This window comes from Petromyzon marinus, chromosome 61 (assembly GCF_048934315.1).
Source record: "Petromyzon marinus isolate PM22_M1 ecotype Great Lakes invasive population chromosome 61, UKy_Petmar_22M1.pri1.0, whole genome shotgun sequence".
In the NCBI taxonomy this organism is placed as follows: Eukaryota; Metazoa; Chordata; class Hyperoartia; order Petromyzontiformes; family Petromyzontidae; genus Petromyzon; species Petromyzon marinus.
The window spans coordinates 8681420-8699805 of record NC_133727.1 but is presented as its reverse complement, the minus strand read 5'-3'; the positions used below and the strand labels follow the sequence as shown (position 1 = coordinate 8699805).

General features: G+C 45.4%; 2 protein-coding genes across 2 annotated transcripts; both read left to right on the top strand.

The window, feature by feature from the left end:
• Positions 1-7833: 7833 nt before the first annotated feature.
• On the top strand, positions 7834-9946 carry LOC142906005 (exosome complex exonuclease RRP44-like). The gene is made up of 2 exons (XM_076053372.1): positions 7834-8003; positions 9699-9946. The coding sequence occupies exons 1-2, from the start codon at positions 7860-7862 to the stop codon at positions 9918-9920; spliced, it is 366 nt and encodes a 121-aa protein (XP_075909487.1). The 5' UTR covers positions 7834-7859; the 3' UTR covers positions 9921-9946.
• Positions 9947-10727: 781 nt separating this feature from the next.
• On the top strand, positions 10728-13620 carry LOC142906004 (exosome complex exonuclease RRP44-like). Its single transcript, XM_076053371.1, has 3 exons — positions 10728-11063; positions 11586-11741; positions 13145-13620. Exons 1-3 carry the CDS (start codon positions 11019-11021, stop codon positions 13430-13432), a joined length of 489 nt encoding a protein of 162 aa, XP_075909486.1. The 5' UTR covers positions 10728-11018; the 3' UTR covers positions 13433-13620.
• The last annotated feature ends 4766 nt before the right edge of the window (positions 13621-18386 follow it).

Genomic DNA, 18386 nt, shown 5'->3' with positions numbered 1-18386 from the left:
TTGTCTCCGTGCAGGTGTTGATCCAGGGGCTGCAGCATTTAAACCGCGCGATGCACGACGACATCGTGTGCGTGGAGATGTTCCCCGAGGAGCGCTGGGTTGCCCCCTCCTCGCTGGTCCTGCACGATGAGGGCGTCGCAGGGGACGTTGCAGAAGAGAATGAGGAGGATGTGGTGAGTGGAGCGTCAACACTGCCGAACCAAAATCAAACCCAGACACCTGCAGTGTGCGTGTCTCTCTCCCCGTGGTCGCATGGATTTTTCTCCAGGTCCTCCGGCTTTTCCCTCCACAGTTACAATCTGACATGCACTTAGAGTATTTGGCTGCTATCAATTTCAAATGTGATAAGATACTTCATTGAACGATCATTTGTGGCCAGGTCACTTAAAAAGAGCTATAGAGCTCTCAGAGTCCTTACCTGGTAAAGTTATTTAGTTTATAGTTTTTAAATAGTTTTAATATAGTTTAAACAAAGAATAACAACAAAGACTCAACCACTTCAAGAGAGACCTTAAACATAATGAACACCGTGTGACCAGACAACAATCCACATTAGAGATGCTGTTAGCTTGATTTTGCGTTTATTAAATGACTTTACATTACATTACTTCAAAATCAAGTCAGGAGTGCTAATCATTTCGTACTATTTTTGTATGTACGTAGGGGTTATTTGACCATACTTCGGTGCGGGTTGGTGAAGGGGGGGGGGGCATAGATCAGGAGCATAGAAGTACAGGACAACAGTTCATTTTGCTGTACTGCGCTCTGCTGCCAGCCATTTTGGCGCAGAGCCTATACCACCTGTTATGCATATCCAGGCTCAACACGGCGTCGCTTCCACGGTCTGAGCTCCTTTTTAGTGTTTATTTTAATTAACTTAATTAGAACTCAAGAGATCAGGACACGTATCATTTGCGAGAGTGACCTGGGTCACAGGGTGGCCTCTATATTCAAAACTAATTTCTTTAGAACTGCTTTTTGTACTTAGATTGTTGTCCTTTCCGCGCACCTCTGATTAGCATGGTTGGCTGTGTAGGGTGCGAAATAAGTTCTACATGCATACATACCACAGTGACAAAATGCAAAACATAATAAAGTACAGCAATGAATATTCTTAGTTTTTTCGGTAAAGTCACGTTGAAGAGAAACAACAAAATAACAAAATATATATAAAACAATAAAAAATTCTCACGACGTTTCGACCATAACTCAAACGGTCATCATCAGGTGTGTCGGTTTGCATAAATTTATTTTGAAAACGGCTTATTTATTTATATATATAAAAATAACGTTTGCGTCACGCAACGATTGGCTGTTTGCCAGGACTAGTCCATCTATTTTTTGAAAAGAGGAGAGGGGAGACGAAATTTGTTTTTATGTATGCTGTCTGAAAGCCACTGTAAGCGTGAACACATTACATAAAATCCGTGATCTGGTTCCGTCTGTAAAAGATGTGATTCCGGACATACAATACCCTGGTGTCTACAAACTAAGTTGCCTCTGTGGTAGTAGTTACATTGGAGAAACCAAACGCCATATCTCGGACCGCATTCGTGAACATAAAGCAGACCTTAAACACGGTAGGACCAACACCTCGGCCGTAGCAGATCATTGTTCTAATTCAGTAGGCTCACATGCCATTGACTTTTCCAAGACGGAGGTTCTTTGTAAGCCATCTGGCTTCCATGAGAGATTCGTTCATGAGGCTATCCACATATACAAACACAGAGACAATTTCAACCGAGAAGATGGATTCTATCTTAGCAATCATTGGAAAGATTTGATAAATCATTTCAGTTCTTGATTGATTGTTCACGCTTACAGTGGCTTTCAGACAGCATACATAAAAACAAATTTCGTCTCCCCCCTCCTCTTTTCAAAAAATAGATGGACTAGTCCTGGCAAACAGCCAATCGTTGCGCGTGACGCAAACGTTATTTATATATATAAATAAATATGCCGTTTTCAAAATAAATTTATGCAAACCGACACACCTGATGATGACCGTTTGAGTTATGGTCGAAACGTCGTGAGAATTTTTTATTGTTTTATATATATTTTGTTATTTTGTTGTTTCTCTTCAACGTGACTTTACCGAAAAAACTAAGAATATGAATTACTGCAGTCACGAAAGCTTTAAATCAAAATTTACAGCAATGAAGTTAATTGAAATTGGCACGAAAACAACCGTGGTTTATGAAAAGTCGACAATATTTCACAAACATAAACAAGTGTTAGATATTAAATCGCATGTAGTGCAAGTTGGCTTGGGCAGATTATTTATAGACTGATCATTGCACAGTTATACTTATAAAAAACGTTATGTAAACATTAAACACATATAGGGTGACTGATGTGCTAAGCAGGTAAGAGAAAATGTCAATCAGTGAAATCATAAAGAATCGAGAGATTAAGCATCAAATTGTGAATTAGATGGGAGGGTAACCTTTGTTGTAGATAATATTGGTCACAAAAGCCTACGCGTTTTGTTTTTAAACGTGTGGTATCTGATGGGCGTGTTCCGGTTGATTCTATCAATCGCCAGAACTGTTTTAACTTATCGATATTTACGGAGGACTCCTCACTGTGATCTTTTGTCATTTTAACAAAGCGTCAGTCTGATTATTGACATTGATGAGACACAGCATGAAACCACATCCGCAGGTTAAGCGCTATTGTTTTGGATTGCTCCTTCCCCTTCAAGCCAAATTGTATTGTGTTATGCAGTGAGTTGGTTAAACAATAGTTATTTCATTATTTCAGTGTGTGAGAGAGACGCTCCTGTGGTGAGTGCTCATTTGAGTTTGCGTTGTCATCTCCCGCTGCTATCCCAGCTGCTGCTGCTGCTGTCGTCGCTCTTGCTTAGATTACGCAACACGATGTTTGTCCTTTGTTTTGGTCTCCAGCTGAAAGCCGAAAGTGGGAAGATGTGTCGGCCCACTGGCAAAGTGGTCGGCATCATCAAGCGGAACTCGAGGCCGCTGTGCGGCATGCTCATGCCCAGCCCAATCAAGGAGGTGGGCTGATCTGCATGTGTGTGTGTACGTGTGGGGAGCGGTGATGTAGCGGTTAGCGCGCTGCGCTACGAATCCTGGGACCCGAGTTGGATTATATTTATCGCTCATAACCAATAAACAGCGGCAAATGTCTGAACCTGTCTTGGGCCCTTCCCTAGGTCGAATCGGCCATAAATGAGTCTCTGATGTGGCATGTAAACATCAGCGCTGTGGAGACAAAGGCGGTCGGGCATGGTGCTGGCCGTACCCACCCCGTCGTTTGCCGTACCAGCTTGAATAGGTGTGTGCTGACGGCACTCGCCCAAACAGTTTGTTGAATGCCTTACTGGGGGCTCTTTGTGCGTGTTGCTGGTCACCCGCCACCTGTTCACGCCCGCGGACCGCCGCATGCCACGAGTGTGGGTGGAGACAAGACAAGCAGCGTCCCTGCAGGCCCACCACATCGTGGTGGCCATCGATGGCTGGCTGCGACAGTCCCGCTACCCGAACGTACGACTGCACCGTGATGCCCCACACGCCGTGACACCTCACCCGTCCGTCCCGTGGTCGGCATCGTCGGGCTCATCCTTCTGTCACTTGACGCGCAGCCACGCGGCTCTGTATGCAATACAGCCGTCGAACCCAAAACACGAACGGTGACACGGGGAATTGGAAGTCAGGGTGGATTAGCTGGCACCACTGTGATTTTTTGTTTGAAAGCATGGCAAACTCACCTGTGATTCAACCTAGGTTATTAAGGTGTTGTAAGTTAATAGTCTCAGCCCAGTCACCAATAACTGCACCAAAAACGATATTAAATTTGGTCGTGCACTTCGATTGTTTAATTTCCATCTCTGAGAAAACTACTGCTTTTGACTGCCATGTGATGAACATTACTTTGATTGGCGGAGTGGTTGGAAAAGCACTGCCCCCCTACAATTTGGACCGCATTTCACTTCATTGGATCTTAGAAGTATGTCTGCTCCTGTGGGTCGTCCTTGACCACGAAGGGTGGTATAGATTGCTTGTCTTGTGTGATACCATTAACACAATGAGAAAAAAAATTGGTGAAAAGCTATATATATTAAGATGTATTATTTGGGTTGTATCTTTGTTTAAACAGATGCCGGTTAATATTCTACATCATGAACGTTAGGTACAAGGTTGGCATTGTGGTTGTGCTTTTCATACCTATTTGCCACTGCACAACCGAGCGGCACCATGGCTGGCATGGTTTAGTGGGCTGCAGGTTGTTTATCCACTGCAAAAGCGGATTCATGCCATGGACGGTCAATGCTTTGAACAAGTCTAGGCACATGCAGATGACGCTGTGGTGCCACGTCCCCGTGGTGTACCGACTGCCGTCACACGTGTCGCTAGCCCCGCCCCTGGCCCTGCTCGGCCCCCGGATAGATTTGGATGCCTTGTGGGGCCAGCATATCACGGTTTGGTTCCGGTTCGACACAGCAAAAAGCCAGTGGGTGACCACAGACACCTCGAGAGCTCTGCGCTGTCTGGGTTCCAATGTACCAGTGGAAAAGGGATACCGGTGTTGATTGGCCACGTATGTGCATATGCATGTTGAACTTCTTCCGTACCATTCGTAGACAACCGTGCCAATCGTCGGTGTGCTTGTGCAGGGCCATTTTGTGCGCTCTCTGGGCGAATGTGGGGATAAGGAGATGACGACACTGGTGGCCCCTGGGTGGCCTTTGGTGTGGTCCATGACGTGTGGCCCCCGACGTATAGGCCCCCGACAATGGACAAATGCGAAAACACCCCCCATCATCATCATCGTGCTGTCAAACCTCAATAGTTTCAAGATGTTTGGCCTGCGTTGAACATTCTAGATTTAAAGCTTTCGTAGAATACCTTCTGGAGGGCCTCTCTGGAGCTCTCCCTCCAGTCGAGGTCCTTCCGCTGCACTGGCATGAACGAGAAGCCACGGGGCTCTACACCTTTACCGCAGACCGTATATAGAAAAGCCGTCGACCTGAAAGAAAGTCGATGGCTCGGACACATCATCGTAAGAAGAGAGGAAATTCACATCGGAGGAAGGAAGGCGACGGACTTATGGAAGCACCAGGGCGGAGACCCGAGAGGCAGGCCTCGAGAGATGCGGATCAAAGTGGTGAGCCAGGATGTGGAGGACTCTGCAGTAGCCGTGGAGATGGTCCAGTACAGAAATGAATGGAGCAAGGGGACTACAGACTTTTTTCCTATAACACTGTACTTGCGTTCCTGAAGAACACCGAATGGTGGAAAAATCGCATAATAAATAACAGGGTAAAGCACAGTCGGCGATAACACGTGAGATGCGTACGCAGGCTTAACAAAGACGTTCAGTTTTTGTAAAACTCTCGTTTGCTTTCACGTGTATTGTATCGGTGCCTTGCTATGTTAGTGCAGTTGAGGTTTCCGGATGGCTGAGAGGTCAGAGCGTTGAGCTTGCACCTCTGAGTTCACAAGTGTAGCGAGATGAACCGGGTTCACAAGTGGTAGTATGTATGTTGAACTTCTTTTGCACCGTACGTAGCCAACTGTGCTAATCGGAGGTGCGAGGTAGGACATGAAAGTAGTGAGTTGATGGTCTCTGTCCAGTCAACAATCATTGCACAAAACACAGGTTCTTTTTTTAGGTAAGATCGTGTAAATATGTAAATGTGTCATTAAACCCACCCCCACCCGACACAGCCAACTAATAAGGGTTGTCACGTAAACAGAACATGCCAATTCGTCACGAGTACAGCACACCGGTGTGTTGTACCAGTGACGAATTGGCCACGTTCTGTTTATGTGGCAATCCTTACTAGTCGGCTGTGGCGGGTGGTGGCGGGTTTAACGACACATTTATGTATTTACACAATCTAACCCAAACAAACCTGTATTATGGATGATATTGGTCACGAAAGCCTACGTGTTAAACTCACTGCACGAAAGACCACCAAATTACATTACACTAAATTTGGTTAAATTCCAGCTTTGAGAATTTAAAAAATATCAATTGTACTGTCTTTGGGTGAGCGTAACCCTCAGTGGTCATCGGCAGCCACGTAGACATCTGTTGAGTTCTGGCTTGGGCTTGGATCAGGCGTGGGCATTGTGTAATTGCGAGGACCCCATGGTTCACCCGTGGTGTGTTCATCGTATCCCCGCAGGCGTCTCTGACGTACGCAGAGGCTCAGCTAATGATGGACGACGCTGGACGGAAGGACCCGGTCACCAGCAGCTTGCGTGGCCTCAACTCCCTGGCCAAGATCCTCAAGCAGAGGCGCATTCAAAACGGGTAACTCATTGTCAAGATCCTCATCCCCTCCACCGCCACTGGAGCGCTGAGCAGTATGAATGGGTGCACCACATTTAGTCGATCGGCAGGTCGCCTGTGGCGCGGTAAAGTGTGGTTACTCCCGTTTCTTCTAAGACATCCGGCCAGCGTGGAAGAGTAGGCTAAAATACATTGAGAGGGACTGTAAAACGGTGTATCTCTAGAGGGGCCCCCTCTTATGGGAGCCCCCTTCCAGCAGTGGCTTGAGCACGCAATTGCAAGGCTGCACCTGTAGCTTTTTTTGACCCCATGATGCATGAGGCTTGGGTGAATACCATGCACAAACAAGTGTTACAGGATTCATACTCTTCGTTTTTTTTCAGTAAAGTCACGTAGGTAAAACTATAAAATAAAATAACAACTAAATTAAATCACGACGTTTCGGGCGCAACACAAGCGTCCTTCTTCAGGTGGGACAACCACAGCCAGAAACAATTTCTGAAGTGGGCAAAAAAGGGCTGTTGTAACAAGCGGCTATATAGGTAAGAGAGTGGGGGGGAGCAAGGGGGAGAGATAGAGAGGGGGGGTGTGGGGTAGGGGAAGTGGGGTGCTGCAAGAGGGATTAAAGGGGCGAGCACGGCAAAATGCCGGGGGGGGGGGGGGTGGGGAAGTGAGCGGGGCTGGGAGTGAGAGGCTGAAGAAGCTGGAGATGCGGAAATGAAGGCAACAATAAAGAAGTTAAGGTTTTACCTGGTTAATAACATCCTTCTAGATTGGAGTGTTACAGGCTGCTGCGGGGCTACATTGTGGGCAATAGAGGACAATGCAGTGACACAATTTGTTTTACTCTTCTTAATGCTCCCATGTCTGTGCTCCCCCACCTTTGCCAACGCGTACTGACCACCACGGTTAAGTACGGTAAAACCACCCCACGACCCGCATGACATGGGGCGGCCCTCATCCAGCAGTGGATTGACTTAACGAGCTGCGCATGTTCAACTCAAATATCTGAGTTTGTGAAGTGTCTTATATTAAGATTCTGTGTTGTTTTGGCTGGACATGATAATCGCTCATGTCCCTTCTCCACCCGTAGGGCATTGACTCTGGCATCCCCTGAGGTCCGATTCCACATGGACAGCGAAACCCACGACCCGATCGACCTGCAGACCAAGGAACTCAAGTGAGTCTCGTCAACAAGACACCTCCCATGACTGCAATCCAACTGTTGTGCAGATCTCTCTATCAGAATCAAAATATATATTTCTACTGGAAGAATCCGATGAGCTATAAAGCTCTTTTTTCACAGATGTCCAGTTGGGGCAGGTCACAACGTTACAACAACAAACAATACAAGCACACGTTAGGATTACAAAGTATTGGAAAGGTAAACAAATAACTTAAACAAATATACAAATAAAACTAAACTATTTTTTATCTTACCAAGTAAAACCCTGACCACAAATGATAGCTGAACAAAGTGGCTTATCACGTGGGAAATTTATTATCAGCAAAATAATCTAAGATAAAGATTCTTGACCCTTGTGGTTGATGTGTTGTGGTGGCGGAAACTGGTGCGTGTACACAGGGAGACCAACTCGATGGTGGAGGAGTTCATGTTGCTCGCCAACATCTCCGTGGCGGAGCGCATCGTAGGCGAATTCCCCGAGTGTGCGCTGCTCCGACGCCACCCGGCGCCTCCGCCTTCCAACTACGACATCTTGGTGAAGGCGGCGAAATCAAAGGTAGAGTTAGAACCCCTTTTAACGACTACCCTTGTTAACTAATCGCTTAACAAAGGGCCTCCAATGTGTAGGCTTAACCGACCATTTCTCTGTTAACGACGGGCTGTTGTAGGTACAGTAAATATGAATTAATGCCACATAGAAGGGATACAATAAAATAATAAAAATATAAAACAATAAAATTCTCACGACGTTTCGACTGCAACACAAGCAATCATCATCAGGTGTGAAAACCACAACAAGAAAATTTGAAAAAAGTGCCAGTTATTTTTAACGTTAGCACCACGGAGAGAGATTTGACAGTTTGTTCAGATGTACGAGTCCATCTATGTTCGGAAAAGAGGAGGGGGGAGACGAAAAATAATGGATGCGTTCTGAAAGCCACCTTAAGCGTGATTAATCAATTAAGACCCGAAATGGTTTATCAAATCTCTCTCCGTGGTGCTAACGTTAAAATATCCGCCACTTTTATCACATTTTCTTGTTGTGGTTTTCACACCTGATGATGATTGATTGTGTTGCAGTCGAAACGTCGTGAGAATTTTATTGTTTTATATTTGTATTATTTTATTGTTTCCCTTCTACGTGAATTTACCGAAAGAACCAAGAATATGAATCCCTGCAGTCACGAAAGCTTTAAATCAAAATGAATTAATGCATTTATTAACAGTGTTTATTTTAATATGATGTGTTTATAATGTTAGTATCTTTATGTATTAATATCCATTGTTTAAATATTATAAAGTACGTTTTTTGGGTGAACAAGGGAAACTTTCGATGCTATCGGAACGAATTAAGCTTTTAACACGTATTTCCTATACTCGCTTAATGACCAAATCCTTTAATGCTCGGGTTCGTGGAACCAATTACCGTCTTTAAGAGGGGTTCTACTGTCTCTAGATTGCTGTTAACCTTCCTTCAATATCATCCCCCTCGCAAGGAATTCAGAGGTCGCCGGGTGGCTCAAATTTTTGTTTGAGGTCTTTTGGTTTAACCGGGTGAGAACTCAAGCGACCATAAGTCTCATTTGCAAGGGTCACCTGGGTCACCCTATGACCCAGAGATTACAGCTGGGACCCTGGCTTCAAAATCCAGCAGCCGCATTGAACATACTGTGTTATCAAGTGTAGGGAGTTGAAGGACTCTGCTCGTTTCCCAGCTACTCCACAGAAATAAGCAACAAAAAACCATCACGATAAATGTAGTACTGTCTTTAATTTTAGATCAATTCCAGCACTGAAATGTTTAAATATCAGGTCGACTTATTGTGATGAACATTATGCTCAAAATGGGTGGGAATGTGCTACCCCCTACTGTGAAGCAGAGGTGTCTTGAAACGATGTCAGTATTGGCCTGAGCGAGCAATTGCAGGGCTGCACCTTTTACCTTTATCTTGAGATGTAGCCGTATAGTTTCCACTCGCCCTTAGAGGCAGAACAACTCAAAAGGTGTGACGAACCACAGACAACGCTGGAAGGCAGCCAGGCACTGTGCCAGATGTAGATTAATCCACTTGCTGTACTGCCTTCTCCTGGCAAGCCAGGTTATGGAAACCTGAATGCCTACAGGAAGTGCGCTGAATAACGTTTTCTTTCCAATACACCACAACCCTTGCTGCTTCCCCAGCACTGAACTACAAGCCACGTGCGGGATAGTCACCTCACAAACGCCGGTGTGCCCGATTTTTTTGCGCAGAACATCGAGATCCAGGTGGACTCGGCTAAGGCGTTGGCCGAGTCCCTGGACCGGGCGGCGGTGCCGGGAGCGCCACCATACCTCAACACTCTGCTGCGCATCCTGGCCACCTGCTGCATGATGCAGGCCATCTACTTCTGCTCCGGCATGGAACCCGACACCCACCACTACGGGCTCGCCACCGCCATCTACACCCACTTCACGTCGCCCATTCGACGGTGACGTGCTCTGGCGTCAGGCACACGCGTGAAATCGACCTTCGCGATTATTGAGGGGACTATGTTGTTGTCTTGGTGTGGTCTGGGATTGTGCTGCCTTTCCCAAGTTATAGGAATTTATTTATTAATTGATGTACTTATGCAATGTTAACTTGTCATTACGGCACACCTCCGATTAGCACGGTTGGCTACGTACGGTGCGAATGAAGTTCAACATACAACTTGTATATCTTTTTTCTATTATTTACTTTTAGTGATTTGTTTACCTTTTCTATTCTTAGCACTCCTATCATTTACCTACTGGACGTCTGTCAAAAAGAGCTTTTATCGCGAATCGGATTTCTCCAGGATAAAGATTCAGATTTTGACTTATTTTTCTAAAAGGTCCTATAAACGGTAAGTTTGGCCAATTCCTTAAATGGTTGTTTGGCTTGTGTTGGAGAAAAACTAGAGGATCCGGAGAACACCAACGCCTACAAGGAGGGTGACAGTGTTCCACGTGCAGAATCAAGAATCCATTGCCGTGTTGCAGCGGCGGCCAAAAGTGAATTGCAGTTCTGCCATGGATCGCTAACGATTTTGTTGTGGATCTTAAATGAGAAAACAGATATGAGCAGGCAGCAATTTGCGCTACATCTGATGACAAATAAAAAGTCCTCAACAAATAATTAAATTCATACATTAACAAAGATAATTTCCACCAGCAGATGGTGCTAGAACGTGGTCTGGCCAGAGTACAGTATTCTATCACAGAGTTAAATCCATCTGAGTCATTGTTTGCGTTACTTTCTGGTGGATCGTGAAACCCGCTGAGATCCACCAGAATGAATCGCGGTGCTTGGTGGATTAATACCGCTGCTCCGTTGGCATCTCGTGGCCATACCGCAGCCTGTATCTACTGTAAATTTAATCTTCATATTAAATAGAGGCTACAACAAATGTGAATATTGTTGTTGTTGTCTCCCTGTACCGTTACAGATACTCGGATGTGATTGTGCACCGGCTGCTGGCCGTGTGCGTGGGCGCCGACCCCACGTACCCGGCGCTCACCGACAAGCAGAAGCAGCAGCAGCTCTGCAACAACCTCAACTACCGCCACAAGATGGCGCAGTACGCCCAACGCTCGTCTGTAGCTTTCCACACGCAGGTGGGAGGCGGAAGTGTGGGCCACGTGGAGCTTGCACGGCGTGTGCTTAGGCACCTGATAATGCGTCCATTCGTCTCTTGAAAACCATTTTTAAGCTCACGAAAGCAGGCATCGTATTGTGCGTGTAGTAAGAATCAATTGTTTTGTATTCGCACGCTTACGTGTGGTGGTGCCGTCGCTGTACTGGTTGGCTACACTTGACGTTGCTTTTCAGCATTCTTCTGTGTTTGCTGAAAAACCTAGTCACTTGGCACATTTGCCCATGATGTGACAACTTTATTTTATTGGCTCTGTCAGGTGATGGAGGATTATAGTCAATACAATTGACATTGTACCTTCACGATTGAACTCAAAATAATCCCCATGACATGATGCCAATAGCACAACTGGAATTAATTAGCGGGGGGATGCAGAAAAATACCTTAAATTTTGTTAAATAATTGTGGGCCTGGTAAGTGATGCGCGTGTGTCTGCTCTTGGCCACGTAGCGGTGATTAACGGCTGTTGTTGTTGTGCTCTCAGTTGTTCTTCAAGAGCAAGGGAGTGGTGAGCGAAGAGGGCTTCGTGCTGTTTGTGCGCAAGAACGCCGTGGTGGTGCTCATTCCCAAGTACGGCTTGGAGAGGACGGTTTTCTTTGACTCCAAAGATCTCAAGCTCAACGTTACCTTCGACGAGGAGGTAGGGCATGTGTTCACTCAACCGGGAGGCATCGGCATTTCCCGAACGGCTGAATTCTGCATTTAAACCCAGGACTGGCTTAATGCACTGGGACCCAAGCCCCCTGACCATCTCTCTACGATTAGGTTTCTATCAGACACACAGACACTTGGTTTAAGGTGGAAGAACGCAGTGAGATATGAAGCTCCGTTTTTTTGCCATTTGGCAGTGTGGACTATTACAGAGGAAGTTACACCGGTGGATACATTAGAGCCGGATGGCTCACAGGGCTATACCAAAATAAACTGAAACTGAATTTAATGATGTAAATGCGTTTCAATTATAAAACGGTCACAATTAAATATGCTTTGGAAATAACTGCCATGACGGAGCCCATATTGTCACGGAGAGGACATCAGATTAAAAATACAGTAAAATCCCTCAGATCCGGAAGAATTATAGAGAAAATCTAATGCTTTCTGTAAACAATGAGAAACTCAAAGGGCAGAAAAGTACTTGTAGAATAAAAACAAATGAGGGAAATAGTAGTTGATGCAAAAAGTGATCTCTAGATGGCAAAAAGCACATGTGTGACCAGTGGATCCGGTCCTTTCCAGCATGCCTTGCATGCCGCATTACATTGTCACTCTGCGTGGATAATGCACACAGCCTAATTTGGACCAGAAGCTCAAAAGGGCTTCTCATGCCTGGTTTTCAGCTCGCGCTGAGGTGGCCCAAGCGGTATTGCATTCGCTGTGTGTTGTGGAGGTTTGCGTTTCAAACTCGGTGGCCACTCCGGTTAATACTGTGGTGTGTATTAAGCGTAAAATATTTACAGGCTATCCGCTTTAACAGTGTACGTTAAAAGATCCTGTAACGTTATTCGTGTGCCAGCATCATGGTCCAAGGTTGGAAAATTACATGCAAATTACTTATTTGGGGAGCACATATCAATCGTTCGCCTCCTTTTACAAAGACGTAGCAGTGACCTTGAATGCAAACGTTTTGAGAATCAGTGAGGCTTTTCTGAGTGACCCATGTAATAGTATGAATAATAACGTTGGGTTTACGTCAATCCGTGCTTGTGTGCAGGGCACTTGGCAGAGAGCAGTCAGCGGTAGTGTAGTGGTTAGCGCTCTGCGCTACGATCCCGGCGACTTGGGTTCAATTCCTTCGCACGGTCAACACCAGTGATGATTATCTGAACCGGTCCTGGGCCTCCCCTAGGTTGACTCGGAACTCAATTGAATGCCTGGTGCGGTGTGTAAACATCGCCACTGGGAAGACAAAGGCGGCCGGGCATGGCGCTGGCGACCCACCCCCTTATGTGCCGTGCCGGCCTTCATCTGTCCTCCTCGCCAACAGCACTTGCCCCAACAGTCTGTTAAGGCTACATTGGAGATATGTCTTTGTGTTTTGTGTAGGGCCCCACGCTGTGCGTGGAGGGCATCGCGCTGAACATGTTCGACCGCGTGTGCGTGCGCGTGTCGCTGGATTCGTCCAACCTGCAGCACCAGCGGATCCGCATGCACCTCGTCCGCCCGGAGGTACTCACCGTGCGGCGCGACGCGCAACCTCGGAATACCACCGATTTGTATTGTGACCATGCTGCTGTTGCTGCTTGCTGCGCCAGCAGTAGTGCACAAAAAACAAACGCTCGCCGCATCGGAACGTCAGCGGGCCGAAAATTAATGACACAAGCCACAGCATAGCGCTTGTTGCCATGCAACCCAAACTGTGGGACCGTATAGTAAACCCATAGAGACACAGAGATACATAGGAGATACAGAGAGACCCATTATGATTCCTAGAGATTCATAGAGACTCATACAGATACATAGCAGTGCATTAAAAACAAGCTACTGTACGATTGTGGCCATGCAACCCAAACTATGGACCACATTTTACACCACTGTAGTCTGTGCTCCTTCAATGGAGGGGGTGGCAAGATGACACAAACTCTCTCTTGAGGCTCTCCCGTGGCTATCAGACCCATACATTGGCATTTAGCCCCTGAACGTAATACCCTTATAACACAGGAATAAAATATAAACTCCGGTCTTGGATGGAAAAAATATATGTTTAGCTAGCATTTTGAGCTGCAGTCTGTTGTCCTATACCTCCTGTAACTGGCAAATTGGATATAACGCGATGATGAATGTATGAAGGAACGCATTTTTTGTATAACGCGGATCCGAACTGGATTTAACTCGGTTGAATGAATGGAACTACGTCGCGCGAGTAGGAATAAGCGGTCGTAACGGCTGCCTCGGCGTAGCATCACACAAGGCGGATGCTGCTGGATGCTTCTAGATGCTACCCACGTTCCTTAGTCTTTGTTCAGCCTGTGTTACGCATCTCACGCGTTATTGCGGACTGCGCTTTACCCCATACAATATATATTATTTATTATAACACGATTTTTCCAAAACGTGGTGTTCTTGAGGTACGCAACTACCGTATTATAGAACAGACTGTATATCCAAAGACTATGGGATACTATCCCTACCTATATCAGTTGTGACTGTCCGTGTGTTTAAATCCAGCTTGAAAACGTCGTTATTAATTGGCTTTTCCTGGATTCTGATTGGTTATTACTGTGAGGGGAATCATTATAATTAGCTTTTATTGCATTTTGCATGCTGTGTAAAGTGTCAGTATCACTATCATTGTTATTATCGGCTTTTACTTTATTTGTATTGGCTTGTATCTATACTTGAGTAGTTTTTTAATGTCCAGTGCTTTTTTGAGATGTTTCGATATGCAAGGTGCTGTATAAAATAGATTTTTATTATGGCCCTAGTTCATTGCACAAGAAGGGCCATTATCTGAAACGTGACCTATTTAAATGATCGTTTGGGGCTGTTGTTGATGAATGCGAGTTCTCAAGATACCAAGCTAAGTCAGGGTGTGGGAGCCTTGGTAGATATCAGATTTCTTAACAAAACTCCCTGAGTCTGTTCTGCATGGGTTTCCTCCGGGTTCTCTGGTTTTCTCCCATATCTAAAAATAAGCATGCGTTGAAACTGGTATTAAGGTAGTTTACGTATCGCCATGGGCGGCAGGGTGGCACATTGGTAAACCCTTGCGTCTTGCAGCAAGAAAACTGGGTTTGATTCCCAACTAGAGTGTTACTGTGTGGAGTTGTTAAGTTTTTCAGTGTTAATAAGTGTAATAATAACGTATCACTTGTGTTGGAAATACCCGCATGTGTGTGTGTGAGAGCATTGGTGTAGTGGTTAGCACGCTGCGCTATGAACCCGGCAACCCAATTCCCACTCACCGCCAACACCAGTGAGGATTATCTGAACTGCTGTTTTGCCTACCCAAGGTCAACTCTTTCTTAAATGAGTACCTGGTGCAGTGTGTAAACATCAGCACTGGGGAGAGGTGTTGGCCACTTACCCCCTCGTGGGCCATGCCGTCTAACAGCAGCACAGTCTGTTAAAGGCTTATTTGGGTGACTATCTTCGTTGTACGTTTGTGCCATTTGTGTGTCCGCTGTCACAGATTCCAGGCTACAACCCTGCGGAGTCTACCCCATGGGGCTCGCCTTCTCCCCGGCCTAAGAAACCCAGACAGCACTAGTGTATCGTGGATGCGGTGTCAACAAGATGTCGGAGCAGGTGCATGAGTGGGCACACACTCTGGGTTTTACATCTGCAGAGTTAATTAAGTGTACATTGTGCTCGCAAGCAGAGGTGAACAATTGAAAAAAGCAGTGGCGGTTATGAGAATTGCTACCCTGAAGTAACAGACGGTTTGCACTCTGAACTTGCAATCCAGAGGTCACCGGTTCTTTGTTCTCCTGTCGCAGCGGTTCAAACGGTAGCGCAATTTTTTTTTATTTAGAATTTTTACCTTGCCAACCAGTACAATCAGCCAATTAAGGTGTATACGCATCAAGATGTATGAAAGGTTTAGGATATATTCTTAGTTCTTTCGGTAAAGTCGCGTTGAAGGGAAACAATAAAATAATATATATTTTATTATTATTACGTTGAAGGGAAACAATAACATAATAAAATATATTTTTTATTATTATTTTATTGTTTCCCTTCAACGTGACTTTACCGAAAGAACTAAGAATATGAATTACTGCAGTCACGAAAGCTTTAAATCAAAGGTTTAGGATATCTTATGCCCAACTTCTTTGCCAGCCAAGACACTGACCCCCTTGTGATGAAGGTGATTTCACAAAAATATTGGTTACTGAATCGGTGGTGTTTATTGACTAACGCAGCAGCGTCCAACCCACAAAGCACTGTGATCCATTCTGGTATATCTCAACATGTTCCGTGATCTACCAGCAATATATGACCAGCAGTTACCCGGATGGATTTAACCGACTAATAGAACACTGTAGACATGCCAAGTGCTAGTGCAATCTATTGGTTTAAAATATATATTATTAATCCATTAATTCTTAGTCGGGGATTTTGTTTTGCCATCTGCTATAACAAGAAATGCTTTATATTAGAGGTGTTTATTCCTATTTGTCCCGAGATCCACAATCAAAATCTTTTGCGATCATCCACCCATGGATCGCGATTCACATATCGGCTACCACTGATCTAACAGTTGAAAACCAGTTTAACACGTAGGCTTTCGCGACCAATATCCATAACACGGGTTTTTTGGGTTAGATCGCGTAATAAATATTAAAATGTGTCGGTAAACCCGCCACCACCCGACACAGCCAATTCGAAAGGTTTGTCACATTAACAGAACGTGCCAATTCGGTACTAGTAACATCACACCGGTGTCTTGGAGAGCAAAGCCACAACATTTACAATCTGAGTATAATGTTTCACCAGTATTTACAACCAGCTTCATCAGGCGACAGCCAGATTCGTGGAGAATCCTCGTCCCTTAATACGCATGCATAATGTGTGTTGATTAACATATAAATAACCCAATCGGCAATGGATACCCATAGTCAATGCATTCATTGATTCCCCTCCCAATTCGCGAAAGAAGTGCTCACAAGTGATGGCTGTCGCCTGATGAAGCTAGTGCTGGCGAAATGTTGTACTTAGATTGTAAATGGTGTGGCTTTGCTCTCCAACACACTGGTGGACTGTACTAGTAACGAATTGACATGTTCTGTTTACGTGACAAACCTTACTAATTGGCTGTCGGGTGGTGGTGGGTTTAACAAGACATTTATATATTTAAACGATCTAACCCATAAAATGTGTATTATAGTTGAAAACCTACAATTGTGCCAGGTTTGGCCTGTCGGAGTGGGCCATTAGGGTGGCCACTCGGAGGGCAAAGCTCTGGGGAATCCGAGCAAGAGCTTCGAAGTATGATTGTGCACGGTGATACCCGCAGGGGTCTCGTGATGGATGGCAAATTGAAGATTTTTTATCGCGAGAGGATTCCCTGCAAGGGATGTTAGGTTACTTATTCTTGTGAGGATGCCATTTACTGTATGAAGGGGCAGCGGTCAGCTGCATAGAACATAGTATAAAATTCCCCGAGCTGTTGCTGTTTAAATCGTCGGTTTAACAGAGAATTTCACCTCAGGTTTTTTTACACAGCTGCCCCACCCCTCATCGGACTCTGTGCAATCACACAAGGAATGTTTTTTGGAAAAAATGTCGGTGTCAGAAAATTTTAAGGTTTAATTGTTTACAAATGCGCATTTCGTTACAGCTTCTCTTGTCCTTTAGACGTGCAAAGATAATTTCTGACAAAATATTGACACGTTTTCAAATTGTTTCGTAAATGGTCATAACTTTGCTCACGTATATACAGTACTTGGGCAATAATTCTGAGCTCCTGGAGTACTGGTAAAGATTTAAGCGAGTTGATGTCTTTGCGACTTTGTGTAAATGTGTTTAACATTTTTTAGCTGAATCGTATATTTACAAGCATGTACACATGAGTTATACGCGTTTATATACAAAATTAAACCGATTTATTTTCCATGCATCTTGTTATTTTGGTTACTTTAAGTTACGTTTTCCACTGCTGGATGAACATCTCGCCACGTGATGTTGGATGCCAGCTTTAGTTTGACCATACTTCACCATGCTGGTCACTGTTGGATGATAATAATGTCCACTTGCAATGCACCACCGCGCAGTATTCACTCACCTTCGAATCGAGTCCTGCACCGCCGTTTCACATGCAAATTTGATTCACAATCCCTGGGCCAACTTGCTCCTGATTAGCATGCGATTTGCCACATTTCGATCTCGGAGGTGATTAAATGCGCCGGCTTCCAGGCTTGTTGAGCCGCTCGGAGCCCAATTAACGAAAATTGTTGCCAAAGCAAAAGCGTGAGCTCGAATGTTTGTCCGTGTTCTTTTCAAACCACCAGTCGAACGCCGGCCTCTGCCCACTCCGACCGTGCGGAGGCCCTGGCCGTCGGGGAGGCCCTCATGGTGCCTCACGGCAAACGTGGGGCCCGGGTGGGCGCGTCGACGGTTGATCGCGTACAGGCGGTGCAACTCCCACAAATGAAACATCACACCTTGCTGATCTCGTGTCCAGGAGCATAAACGGTCATCACGCAAACTCCGGTCATCCTCGCAGCAGCAGCTCTTGGCCATCGAACAAAGACGATCACTGCTTCCTTCCGATATTAGAAGCCACGAGCTATGAACGACTCGGAGGTTCGAGCAACCACAGCCGAGTGGGAAGGCAGCAGCAGCC